This window comes from Nansenia antarctica (assembly GCF_963989245.1).
Source record: "Nansenia antarctica genome assembly, chromosome: 5".
NCBI lineage: Eukaryota > Metazoa > Chordata > Actinopteri > Argentiniformes > Microstomatidae > Nansenia > Nansenia antarctica.
The window spans coordinates 63,068,722-63,082,954 of NC_137690.1; the positions used below are offsets into that span (position 1 = coordinate 63,068,722).

General features: G+C 41.4%; 2 protein-coding genes across 2 annotated transcripts; both read right to left on the minus strand.

The window, feature by feature from the left end:
* Positions 1 to 8,085: 8,085 nt before the first annotated feature.
* On the minus strand, positions 8,086 to 9,065 carry LOC308158224 (gamma-crystallin S-1-like; the record flags this gene model as incomplete). Its single annotated transcript, XM_080531819.1, has 3 exons — positions 8,086 to 8,358; positions 8,661 to 8,903; positions 9,057 to 9,065. 3 exons carry the CDS (start codon positions 9,063 to 9,065, stop codon positions 8,086 to 8,088), a joined length of 525 nt encoding a protein of 174 aa, XP_080387945.1.
* A 2,019-nt stretch (positions 9,066 to 11,084) lies between these two features.
* Positions 11,085 to 12,767, minus strand: LOC308158225 (gamma-crystallin M2-like; the record flags this gene model as incomplete). Its single annotated transcript, XM_080531820.1, has 3 exons — positions 11,085 to 11,360; positions 12,164 to 12,406; positions 12,759 to 12,767. The coding sequence occupies 3 exons, from the start codon at positions 12,765 to 12,767 to the stop codon at positions 11,085 to 11,087; spliced, it is 528 nt and encodes a 175-aa protein (XP_080387946.1).
* Positions 12,768 to 14,233: the final 1,466 nt, after the last annotated feature.

Genomic DNA, 14,233 nt, shown 5'->3' on the forward strand with positions numbered 1-14,233 from the left:
CAAAGGGTCAATAACGAACTGTTCATGTTTACTGCAGAGTGAGTCGTTTCCTCGTCACTAAAAGAAATGTGGTGTAAAAGATGATTCATGTAATGATACGGTCTCTGGCAAGCGAGTGCCAGAGGGGCAAACGTGGACAAAAACATACAGTTGAGCAGCACAATAGAGCATGCCTTATGACATTGACTCCCCTTACAATACGGCTGTGTTTTGTGACGGCCACAGAGTGAACATTGTTCCCATGATGCCCCTCTTCAGTTCCTCATGAGCCCGGTGACATCCCTCCCCTCACCCTCTGCCTTCCATGTACTCTCTCATGTATAGTACTCTCCCATCTGCCACAAGTGATTAAGAAAATATGATCACAACTCATATTTCCTCACCCCGTGCATAACTTGACATGGCATGATATGGTGAGACAATAATATAACCTGACCCAACCTGACATAAGTCCACATGATGGAGTACTGAAGGAGCACTATAGCATTTCCACAATGTTTTCCGGTGTTATCCTAACACATTAAGATGAGTGTTTGAATGACCCAAGTCTTTCAGTCCATGGATGTCAATAGCAAAGGAGAATGGCAGGCCAGTCTCAGATTCAGTGGGAGGATGGGTTTACATAACTCCTCCATCACTGCATTATGTCATCCAAAGTATGAGGCACCATGCCAATAATCCTCCCTGTATCCCTTTACCTCACGGCAGCCTCCAGTCATCATGTCCTACTTATAGAAAATGGCAGATGTATTTTTGGTGTTACCAGAATAGTCCCTGTATAATCTCAAAATACAAGAAAAAGCAATGTCTGTTGTCCCTGGTCCTTTCTGTATGTAGGCCAACGTTTTTCAAAGAGGCAACCAGACACCTACTCATCTCTCACCTCTCATCTCTTAACAGTTTACGGTATGAGGTCTTGAAAGTGTGCCAGTAACACAGGGGTTCTGATTCAATCCATTTCAAATGGTGGGTTTCCAGGATACCTCAGAAAATATAACTCCCCTTGTGTCGAATGAAGCATGTTTTAAATCCAGTTAATAGATTCAATATAGCTGCACCCACAAGATAAATCTATTTTTTTTGGAAACCTGCTATCTGTAATCGATTGAAATAGGACCATTGTTCTCCTATTGCAACTTTACTTAGAGAACATAGGCTAGGGACGCAGAGAAGGTATTGAGGACAGATAACTGACTCATGGAGGGGCTCCAGCCTTTCATAATCTCATAGCAACTGCCCGACAACCTCCATTATGTTTGACTGCAAGTGACACTTCCCTCTGCTGACTGTTGTTCGTAATTACAGGACAAACTTTTTTTCTTCTATTGTCTTCTACAGTATACACATTGGATTTCAAGGATATGATCAATATGCCTGGTCTATAATGTAGATACAAGACACACACCGTTGGGGGATAGGCTTTTCTTAAAAATAAAAATAAATTAAAAAATCATGAACGCTCGATTATAAAATCCATCAATGTACCAACACTTTATGCAAAACATATAGAGGCTACAGTAAATGTGCCATTTCACCATAGTTAGGTGGAATTGCATTGTGGTTATGAGTACAGTAGAAAGTGGACTAGTAGTATACTACCTTACTGGTGAATACTTTGACACTCCAGAATAGGATAAGTGTGTACTAGGCCTGGGCAGAAAATACATATTTGAAATGATTTGTATGTGTGCTTGATTATGCTTGCCTTGCATGCAGCTTTTGCACTTTTGAGACTATTCTAGTGCTTCCATTGTGCTTGACAAGAAAATGTAATTAAACTTTTCAAGCTTCATTTGTATAAACAAGGATAAGCCAACTGCCTAAACATTGCTATGGCAGGTTCAAGTGCATCTGCGATACCTGGGAGTGATGCCCTCTGCTGAAGGATAGGCCCACTGATAGTGAGCAAGTGTGAGTCATCGCAAGGGGCATACGTTTATAACCTCATGCAACGACATTGATTGATATTTTGATTATATAACAACGTCTCTTTATCTCTCTATCTGTCTGTATCATGGTCTGCGTCACATTTTCCAAGAAGGTTTTATGTGAGGGTCTGTTTCATAGGCATCATTAGTTATTCAGGTACCCAAACTATGACTTGCCGTTTACTTTTGGGTGTGAATACATGCTGGAAGATATGGGCTAAGGAGAGGAGTGGGTGGATTCTAGTGCAGTGCCAGCATCGACACCTTGCACTGATTCATAGAACACTACCTACCTACACATCATGCTGTGTAGTGTAGCCTATGTGCTCAGCCACGTCCCAGGGCAGGCTGGGCAGTGGCAGAGTGGGCAGTGCGTTGGCCTGTGTTGGGCCGTATTGTTCTGTAGCTCCTCTGTGATAAAGCACTGTGTTATTTCATCAGCTATCCCTGGCACAGGCTGCCACCTCAGCACAATACCCACTGGCATACCGTGGATCCTTATTGGCAAATCCCCCTGAATCATCAGTGGGGTTTACACCCCTTTTGTTCAGGGGCTTTAGCCATGCCCATTGACCACCACCTGGCTGCACCCACCTCTCACCCCGATCCAGCCACCTCCCCCCCCCCCCTCCCCCCCACCACCACCACCACCACCAACAAACAATCTTTGGATTATGTTGCGAATCATCGGGTGGCTTCATGACCACAAACAAATACAATATGTTGTATTTATTCCTGAATGTTCTCTGTGAACTCCGAACCACTGCAGAGTTAATTTGAGGTTATGAGGTTAAATGAGGTTACATTCATGTATGGTTGTCCTCACATAACTATGGTAATACAAATTGAAAAGAATACAGTACCAGTCACAAGTTTGGACACACTGTCCCACTCAATTCAATGGGAAGGTGTGTCCAAACTTTTGACCGGCACTGTACATTTGATATTCTGTGTGTTCTGAATAATTTCACCTAATCATGCTATTTTCACTGGAGGTGCTATTGAATTGCTTGGTTAGTATTCAATTAGCATGCATTTGGGGTAAACATGACTGACACAGCTCCCCAAAACAAAATACACTGTATATTTCTTGTTGACTGTTTTCTCAATCTCATTCAGAGTTTACAATAATCTGCAGGTGTATATGTGCAACAGTTCTACCAAAGGACTAACCGAAACATAATAATAATAATAATAATAATAATAATAATAATAATAATAATACATTTTATTTGTAATGCACTTTACATAAATACATCTCAAAGTGCTTGACAAGATAGAGGAGGTAAGAAAGGTGAAGGGGCCACCAGATTGGCTTTTGAGCATATCCATGTTTGTATTGTAGATATGACACGGTGACACTGACGAAAGTTCTGGACGCATCAGATGGAGCCAACATTGGCCTGCATGCCTCCCCACTCGGTGTAGTGTGCCAGTATTCCCCCTCTCTAGCAGGTACTGGTGCCCCCCTGTAGTTGGGGTGCTCATAAAAGACCCAAGTCCTGCATGTTTCAGGAGTGGACCACATGGTAACTCCAGCGGTCAGGAAGGTTTAGGCATGTCTTCACTGAATGCCATCAACTGAACACCTATGTCTGGGCATTGTACAATGAGATTCTGTGCATGCCAGAGGTCTGGAGCACAGAGGGGTGGACAGTGGACAGTCTCATAGTCTCACAGTGAACAGTCTCAAATAACCATTTCCATGGTTATTTGCAATATTAACTGGGCCACCTGTTTTCCAATGACGAGTATCAATCATGTTATGCATTGGCTTTCTTTTATAAATAAAATAGATAATCTGCATTCATCTAATTTCGCTGGAAGATGGTTGTGTAAATGGTGTCTGACCTACCTTGAACCCAAATGGACTTGGGAGGCAAATGAATGCAGAGCAAAAGTCACCCAGTTACCCTTTAGCGAGCAATACACGATAGATGTGTTTTAGGCCTATGTGTGTTTTGGGCTCCTCCCACCAATGAGAAAGGATGCGTTACAGGATTGTTACAGAAGAAGAAGAATAGAAGAATATCTGCAAAGAGGGTATTGTTTCATTTAAGAGGGTTTATCAGAAAAAACAGTGGAATGTTGAAGGAACACAGGGGTTGTCACTATACCTTGCCTATACACACACAATGAAATGATCCCCCTGACATCGGCATTGATATACTGTGTAGGACATTATAATGCATTGCAGTTCAATGGGGCAACTATTAACTTCACAACAGAAGCTGCTGATGCATTTGTTTTAAAATACACAACATTATGCTATGTTGTATAGAAGCCTGACCTTTTGATCCTATGGTGCCTGATTCCAGAAAATATTTATTTATCTGACCATAATGGTTAGTAACTGACTCTAACAATGTTTCTTTTTGTTTTTCTAAATCAGATGGTTCACAAAGCCCCTTGCCCCTTGGCTAGGTTTCAAAACCAAATTCCTAAATATTATTGACAGTATAGCCCCCATGAGAACCACCAGGGTTAAAACCCGATCGGAACCATGGATGAATTCGGACATTCTAAATGCTATGAAAGTCAGAGACCTAAAATGCTCTGAAGTTCAAAAATGCAAATCAAAATTAGTGAAACACTTAAACGAAGATCACAAAACCCACTTTGAGAAAATTAAAAAACAATGCAACAAACTATGCAATCAGGTAATTACCATGACCAAATCTGCTAAGAAAGAATACCTCGATAACAAAATCGAAGAAAACTTAAACAAACCACGTGACCTTTGGAAGCTACTTAATAGCCAACTAGGTTGCAGTCAAAAACTCAAAACCAGGTCTACAAACATCAGCATCAAATCTGGTGATTCTCTCCTTACAGACAAGCTGGATGTGGCTAAGTGCTTAAACACTTTCTTTACAACCATAGCCACTAAATTAGTTAACAATCTACCACCCCACTCAGGGCGTTATGGTGTAGAGCACATCCGTGAGTTCTACAATAAACTGGGTGTACGCAATGATGATTTTAAACTCTCCATGGTGTCAAACGATGAGGTGTTTAAAAAGCTAGGCGCTCTACACTCAGAAAAGGCCACGGGCCATGACAATATTCCAGCCAGATTTCTAAAAGACTCAGCTGCCTCCATTACCCCAATCATCACCCACATAATAAACCTCTCCATCAAACAGGGACACGTCCCCCTTGACTTTAAAATAGCAAGGGTAACCCCACTGTATAAAAAAGGAAGCAAATTAGACCCAGGCAACTACCGACCTGTTTCTATTCTTAATTCCATCTCGAAACTTATGGAAAAAATAGTTTATGAACAGGTCGATAGGTACCTTACCGAAAAAAAGCTGATGTATGAATTTCAATCAGGATTCAGAACATCCCATTCCACTGACACATGCCTTCTCTATTTGAACGACCACATCAACCATGAGGTGGACTCGGGCAAGTACTGCGGCATGGTCATGCTGGACCTCCAGAAGGCCTTCGACACAGTAGATCACCACATATTGTTAGATAAACTGAAAGCAATAGGGTTCGATAGAACATCGGTGAGCTGGATGCAATCCTACTTAGAGGGGAGGGAACAGGTGGTTAGTGTGAACGGAACACTGTCCCCCCCCCTCCCAGTGACCTGCGGCGTTCCACAAGGAAGCATTTTGGGACCTTTACTGTTCCTAATATATGTGAATGACATGTCATCAGCATGTGATTGCAATTTATTCCTGTTCGCGGATGACTCGGCTCTGCTGGTCTCTGACAGGGACATATTGCAGGTGGAAAAAGCGCTAAGCACTGAACTGAGTAGAATCTGCATCTGGCTAGCTGACAATAAACTATCAATACACCTAGGTAAAACTGAAACCATCCTATACGGATCCCCATCTAAACTCAGAAAGGCTGAAAATTTTAAAATAAAAGTGGGTAACATTAATATCACAAGAAAAGAGGATATTACATACCTGGGCTCCATCTTAGAGGCAAATCTTTCCGGAGATAAAATGGCAGCTAAAGTAATCAAAAAAGTTAACCATAGAACTAGATTCTTGTACAGGATATCCTCACTTGTCAGTAAAAACACACTGAGGACCCTATCAGGAGCTCTCATTCAATGTCACTTCGACTATGCCGTAACATCATGGTACTATAGAACCACAAAGGCCCATAAAACAAGACTCCAGACAGCCCAAAATAAACTGGTTAGGCTTCTGCTAGGTCTCAACCCTAGGACACATCTAACCGCTGCTCATTTTTTGAGCCTTGATTGGCTACGAGTAGTTGACAGAGTGCAGCAGCTTGCACTGGGCCTGGTCTTCAAGATACGCTACACCACAAAGACACCCAAGTACCTGTCAACATACTTCCAAAAAGTGAACAACGTCCACACATACAACACCAGAGGAAGCTCCACGAACCACGTTCAACCGCGTTGCACCACAAACAAGGGGTTAAACTCGTTTGCAAACTATGCAGTAAAAATGTGGAACGCCCTTCCTATAATCTTAAAGGAGTGCAAAACACTGCCCACCTTCAAAACCACTCTCAAAAAACATTTACAGGAGGCTGCAATCCGTAACTGGACCCTCTAAATCAAAAATCAGATTAAAAGACCCGAACTACCCACTGTACATACTTTGTGTCTTGTCCCCCGCCCCCACCTGTGGTGTATGTCCCCACCTGTCCTACCCGCTGTACATACCTTATGTTTTGTTGTATTGTTCTTCCCATGATGGATGTGTGTTTATCTTGTAGATAGTAATAGTTATTTGTCTGTATTATCTTGTAGAAAGTACTAGCTTTTTTGTCTGTCTTACATGTAACGATGAATTGAGAATCAAGGACCCCAATTGAAATAAGCCAGTGGCTTTCTTGGGTTTTTATCCTGTTAGTTGACCTTGTATGTAATATGTACTTTCATGTACCTACTTCTGCAAATCTTCTAATAAAGTTTTCAATCAATCAATCAATTGCAGACAATCTTTCAACAGAGGATGTTTATGTATTATGAATAGCTAGCCCCACAACATTGTTTTTAATTCTTGCAAACATTAAAATGTAAGTCCAAAGCTAAATCATAAATTGTATTTTAGCATCATGCAAGTGCAGGAGGTTGAAAAAAACAATGGTTGTACAGGAATAATTCAGAGTTGATCCTTTTGGTCAAATGTTAATAAAAATCAGTTGTTCTTTCATGCACACTTACTGTATGTAACTACTGATACAACGATTGACACCCATTTATTTATACACTCACCGGACACTTTATTAGGAACACCTGTACTACACAGTCCAAGCTGCTGAACACCTGTACACAGTCCAAGCTAATGTTGTGGAGAATGTTTTCTTGGCACACTTTGGGCCTGTTAATACTAAACAGTCATCGCTCGAATGCCACAGCCTAGTTGAGTATAGTACCATGTGCATCCCTTCATGGCCACAATGTACCCATCTTCTGATGGCTACTTCCAGCATGATAATGCACCATGTCACAAAGCAAAAATCGTCTTAAACTGGTTTCATGAACATGATAATGAGTTCAGTGTTCTTCAATGGCCTTCCTAGTCACCGGATCTGAATCCAATAGAACACCTTTTGGAGGTCGTAGAACAGGAGATTCACAGTTTGAAAGTGCACCTATGAAAAATGTTCAGGAATTGCGTGATGCAAAATAATTTAGGCTGTTTTGAGAACAAAGGGAGGCCCTACCCAGCATTAGTATAGTGTTCCTAATAAAGTGTTTGGTGAGTGTATATCTCTGGTAAGAGAAGACAATAAGAGAAGACAATACGTAACACATTCTCTGTTGATATGTTGGCCAAAGTCAAAGGAGGGACAAAGGAGAGAAAAGGAGGGACAACTGTAATGCATTATCCATTCTCCATCTATGCTGGTGACCATTCACTAACTATAAAAGCTTAAGCCTACAGCATTTAACGCCTTTGGGATGTGATCTAATATTGGCAGGCTAACCTTAAAATGTAATGCTTGAGTAAAACGTTCTGCTATGGAAACACTGTTGGCTATGCTGTAGCCTAGTAGAACTGATTTGGAACTATGAAATAGTTCTCAGGAGCTTGGGACTTATATCTAGGTGGGAATTTCAGAATATTGTTGAAAGAACATATACAGTATGCATCTGTGTGCAATAAGAAGTCATGTACATGGCATTATCGGTAATAACAATTTATGTCTAGTATTCCTTAACACGTCGGACGGAGCCCACATTGGCCTGCATGCCTCCCCACTCGGTGTGGCCCCTGTACTCGCCCCTCTCTATCAGGTACTGGCGCCCCCTGTAGTTGGGGTGCTCATAGAAGATCCAGGCGCCCTCAGACACCTTACAGGAGTGGACCTCGCGGCTATGCCAGCGCTCCTGGAAAGATGGCATGTTGTCTGCCACCTCCATGCCCTGACCCTCTAAGTTAGGCTTCTCCCAGATCTTCATTCTCCAGGAGTTGCCCACCTGGAGTCACATGATACAGAATTGATTAGCAAACATGTTTCATAATGCATCTCTCGAGATGAATATGTTCCGGTTATTCAAAATGACATTTATTTGGTTGGGAATGACCCAAGAGTCTTGTGTAAGGGTGATCCAAGAGCAGTCCTCACCTTAAATGATGTGAATCTGATATTATCCTATCTTCACACAAGATCAGAGCTCTTAGTTTATTAAAGCATTCATGCAGCAGGATGATATTCCTTGTGGTTCTTTATTCCGTTACAGATGAAGTCTTTCACAGCATGTCAGTCCACTTTACTCACATTTCTAATGATGCGACAGGAGCTGACCGTGTCATTGAATCCCATCCAGCGTTGATAATCAGGATACTCTCCTGGGATCAGCACGTACTGGAATCCCATGTAGTTGGCTCTTTCGTACACAACCCAGAACCCACCCTCCACCTTGACAGAGTTACAGCGGCTGAAGTACGTGTGCAGGTCGCTAGAGTCACTATTACATTCATAATATCGTCCTTGGTAGTTTCGGTCCTCGTAGAAGATGATCTAAAATATATATATATATATATATACACATCACGTATGCCCATTAGTCACTCTTAAATTCAACCATACTGTTTTCATTTATCTCACAAACGTCATGTGATGAGAAAGTCATGATTTCGGTGACGTCAAGACCTCTTGACGACAGATGCTTACCTTCTCCATGGTTAATTTTGGTAGGCCTGACAAGATACAGTACATAAAACATTCAACCAGGCTCCACCAATATTCTCTTTATACACTGACAGGACAATAAAAGCAAGCACATGGTTCACACAGTTTGAACGTGATAAATCAATCAGCAATTCAAATATTTATCCAGGCTCGTCACATTGTTCCAAAGCACCGAATCCCTGATCCCCAAACAAAGGCAAATGGAAAGTGCAAAGCATCCCAAACAGACTGGATACAGTACACCCAACTGACAAAAACAAGGGCACTGCAGGACATTTGTTTGATATACAAATGTTTTGGGTCTGGACCCATCCTTTCTAAATTGTCAAGGAAGATAAAAGAGAATGTGTTTAGTCTACCACAACAGAACCAATCTATTACTTATGATCAGTTCAATGATGACTGCTGAAATACATACATGATTATGCACATACTACTACTACTACTATTACTACTATTACTACTACTACTACTACTACTACTACTACTACTACTACTACTACTACTACTACTACTACTACTACTACTACTACTACTACTACTACTACTACTACTACTACTACTACTACTACTACCACTACTATTAATCATAGGCTACTGTGAATTAACTTTGTTATGTGCCCCTATGCGGAGAGGCTGTAGCTAAGGAAGTAGATGAAGTCGAAGTAGAGAAGAATCATAACCTCCTAAATATAGTTCATTGATGATGTTTAATAGTTGGTAATTCAGTATTATCCAAAGTTGCTTGAGTTATCATCAAGTTAAGGTTCAGGCTTCCTCGATGTCACAAATGCAGATGCTGAGTCAACACCTGCCACTAATTCAAGCTAGACTTGAGAGGTGCGGCCTCTGTTTATTGAATGAAATGTATCAAATGCATTTTACTCTATCAGACAGCGATCGTTTTTACTTTGTTTTAGCAAATGATAATATTTGATTAACATATTTTTATCAGTCGTCTTTTGTGCAATACGACTCTGATAAGGCAATTCATGAAATAACACAATTATTTGCGATAAGGATTAGCCCTCTGGTTAACGCTTCAGGATAAATTACTGTACTATAATTTACCTGGTTTAAGGGTAAATCCCAAGTTAGAGCGAAATGGTCTAGATATTTTTCATTAGGTCACAGGCAGACACGATAGTGTTTACTCAACAAGGTGATTTTCATTTGAATAATGTTTTTCCACCAGCTGAAAAACAACAACAAAAACCAAAACCAAAACAACAACAACAACAACAAAGACAATACAAGATTCTTTTCTTGCCACACAATCAAGGTTAACATGTAGGCCTATTATGTTTTCAGTACAGAATGGTGGGGAGCTTTACATCCACCGACATACAATACAGCAATGTGTACAATGAGTGTGCAAGTTGCAGTCATACACACACACAAACGCAAACGCAAACACACACACACACACACACACACGCACACACACACACACACACACACACACACACACACACACACACACACACACACACACACACACACAGTACTATTTTGCAATATGCATAGAACACAGAGCATTAACTTTTTTTTTTATAAATACCATATTGTAGATACCTTTTATAACAACTAATTTAATTTGTTTGTGGTGCAAAGTAATCCTTAGTCCATTCATTATGATGTTACACCAATATCAACACACTTCAACAGTAAACTTGCAAAGTATACTATATATAAAATAGGCAATAAAAAAAAAAAATCTGATTCTGATTCTGAATATCATTACAATGTAATGAAGCCCTTTCTTATTAGGCAGTATTTAAATCATGTATTGGTTACGATATTACAGCGTTAATGATCATTTCTACAAATCAGATAATAATGACCTTTGAAACGTTCTCTCATGATTTCATAACAAATCACAAAACCATAGACTTTTGCATTGTTTACTCTTTATTTGATCATGGCACACATACACGCAGGCTGATCTCACACCTTCTGTTTCGATGTGTGTGCCCTCTGACCCCACTCAAGGCTTTAGGTCATGTGGTCTTAGAACTCAGTGATTCTGCGGAAGGATCCCACGCCAGGTGAAGTGGCGCCCCAGTCGGTGTGCTGGCGGTACTCGCCCCGCTCCAGGAAGTACTGCCGCCCCCTGTAGTTGGGAAGCTCATAGAAGGCCCAGGCGCCATGGGTCACCATGCAGGAGTACACCTCCCGGAACTTAAAGGACTCATAGACTGAAGGGCAGTCCTCCGCCCACTCCACCATCTGACCCCCAAATTCTGGTCTCTCATACAGTTTCAGCTTCCAGGCGTTTCCATACACCTTCAAGGTAGAAGAAACAAAGAAAGACAGACATTGAGAAGAGCTAGTATTTCATTGTCCATCAAATCCACTGGAAGTGAATTCTTAGGGTACATAATAATTTTAATAATTTTGCCATTTAGCAGACGCTTTTATCCAAAGCGACTTACAATTACGAATTACAGGGACATTCCCCCTGGAGTAACTGAGGGCTAAGTGCCTTACCCAAGGGCACACTAGTAGTGGTGTGGCTTCAGGCGGGATTTGAACTCACAACCTTCCGATCCCAAGTCCAACTCACTATCCACTAGACTAGACCACCACTACCCCTCCTACATTAGACTAGAGGCTTGTTTTATTCAGTTGGAATACACTTAGATTTGTTTGTCTCTATACTCATTTGAAAGGTCTCCCAAAGTAATAAATGAAGTTCCCCTTTAAAGGTTTCTTGGCATATTTCCTCCTACAGTGATGGGCACAAGGTAAACTGCTGCCAAAAATGCCCGCTTTTGTCTGCTGGTATTGTCTGCTGGCTTTACTCTGATTATACAGGCCTGATTCCATGTTGCATTCCATCCCTGAAGTTTACTACCCTGCCTAAAAGCACCATCTCTGCCACACTATATACAAATATAAACTCACATTTTACATGAATTCAATCACACACACTAGCAAATCATGAATCCATATTGCAAGTGCATTATAGGTTTCTATAAAGAATTAGTCTGAGGTTAGATTTAAAGGCAACTGCTGAATATGGTACCAAGACCTTTACTCGAAGGCAGAGTGAAATATCAAATACCAGTTTCTAGGCTGTTTCTCACGTTTTTGATGGAGCGACAGGATTTGACGCTGTCGTTGAAGCCCATCCACTGCTGGCTGTCTGGGTATTCTCCAGGACAGAGGATGTACTGGAAGCCCTTGTAGTTGGGTTTCTCGTAGATCACCCAGGCCCCGTTGTCCACCCTAATGGAGTTACAGCGGCTGAAATGGGAGTGCAGGTCGGCAGAGTCACCGCTACACTCATAGCTGCGACCCAGGAAATTTTTCTCCTCGAAAAATGTGATCTGAGGAAGGAGGAGAGCGGAGACGCTGAGGTGAGCAATACAAAAACATGCATTTTACTACATTTACAGATTTACTAAATAATTAAGACCTTTTCACAGGCAGGCATATACATGTGTCAAAGCCATATATTCATGAGTTATGAGAAAATTATTTTATAAAAAAAATGTATATTATAAGTTATACCTTTTGTGTTTTTGGAAATAAGATCAAATGTCTTTTTTATGAATAACTAAAAGTGCTTTCCTAAGTTCCAATAATAATAAGTAAAACCTTTTCTAAATTTGACTACCTTAATAGACCAGACAGTGCCAGTCCTGATAAACCTTCTAATGTCCTAAAGCTTCACATTACCTTCCCCATTGTGCAGAACAGTAAACTTCCTCCTTAGCTGCAGCACCGTCAAAGTATTTATCTATAGACAAAATGTGCAGAGTGTGGAAACGCTTTGTTATCCAAATGACCCTGATTTGCATATCGGCAAAATGGTTTGGTCAGGTTTGATTTCTCTTTGTTCCAATCTAATGACACTGTATCAAAGAATTGCTGGAACAGTGAAGGGAATGTTATAAAGGCCTACTCACAGCAATCTATAATGCATTTGTCTTCATTCTACGCCATGAGTGATTTTTTAAATTGTGTAACATGTTTGACCACTTGGTTTTATCTGATTTGCTGTGTGTTTTGTTTGTGTGCTGTGCTTGCATGCTATTTGAGTCACCCTCCCCTAATTGTGTGTGTGAACCTGCCTAACCAAAAGTTACAATCTCGGTTCTCTGAAGGAGATGAGAGAGACTGGGATACATTTGTAATCTTTAGTTCTCTTTCAGTTGACTTGGTTTGACCCCTCACTATGGGACCCTTCAAAACGCCCCGATTGCCAGGTCCAAACTAGAAACCGGTACGGATACAAGGATGTCCCACTTCTACAACACACAGTCTACAAACTAGCACAGAGCACGAAGGCCATAGTCACATCCAGGCTGTAAAACCTTTGACAGGTATGTGTATATGTATGTATATGTCAAATAGCCTCCACTTAACGTCATAAAGGCCTATGGTGAACGACGCTCTAGTACTCTGAACCGTGGCAAGCACGTTCGGAGGCAGGCCTTCTGAGACTAAGTTGGCCAAACACAGGCCAAACCCATAGATCCATCAGCTCCGGATGAGGGTGGAACAATTAGCGCTGTACTTCGGACAATAAGTTCCTGTGCAGTGGAAGTTGCCAAGGGGACACGTAGTGTAGTTGAGCTCTCTGCCACCTCCAAGGCCTCTCGGGCCAATTCGGGGCTATCAGGGGGCAACTCTCCACCACACAAGCTAGCTACAGACCTTCTTGTCAGGGCCGGCAGCCGGCATAAAAACTGTATGTGATTGTTTAGTGCCACAACCGCTAGAGAGGGCCACACTTGCACTGAACGACAATCACAAACTCTGCTACTACCAGCCCCCCTGTTGATGAAACGTGCCGGGGGCGGGGGGGTGAAAATCATTGAAGTTGGCTTACCAAACCCTTTGATAATTTTCTTTAGATGTCAATGACATGAATGCAGTATTCCAGTAGAGACAACCTAACACCCCAGTGGACTCAAAGGATTCTCAGTACAACAGAACAGTTAAGTGAGGTTCTAGCTAGCTACAAGAATATAACTACAGTGTAGTTCATACAGTCAGCGAGTGAATATTGGAAAGGATGAAATGGTGCACTTGCTGAATCCCTTTATTCGGACGGGTCATAGATGGGGTAATATCCTTGCAAGTGTTGAAATGATTGAATGTTTGTCTAAGTATGTTTGAGCTCCCTACACTGGCGAGTTACGATTGTT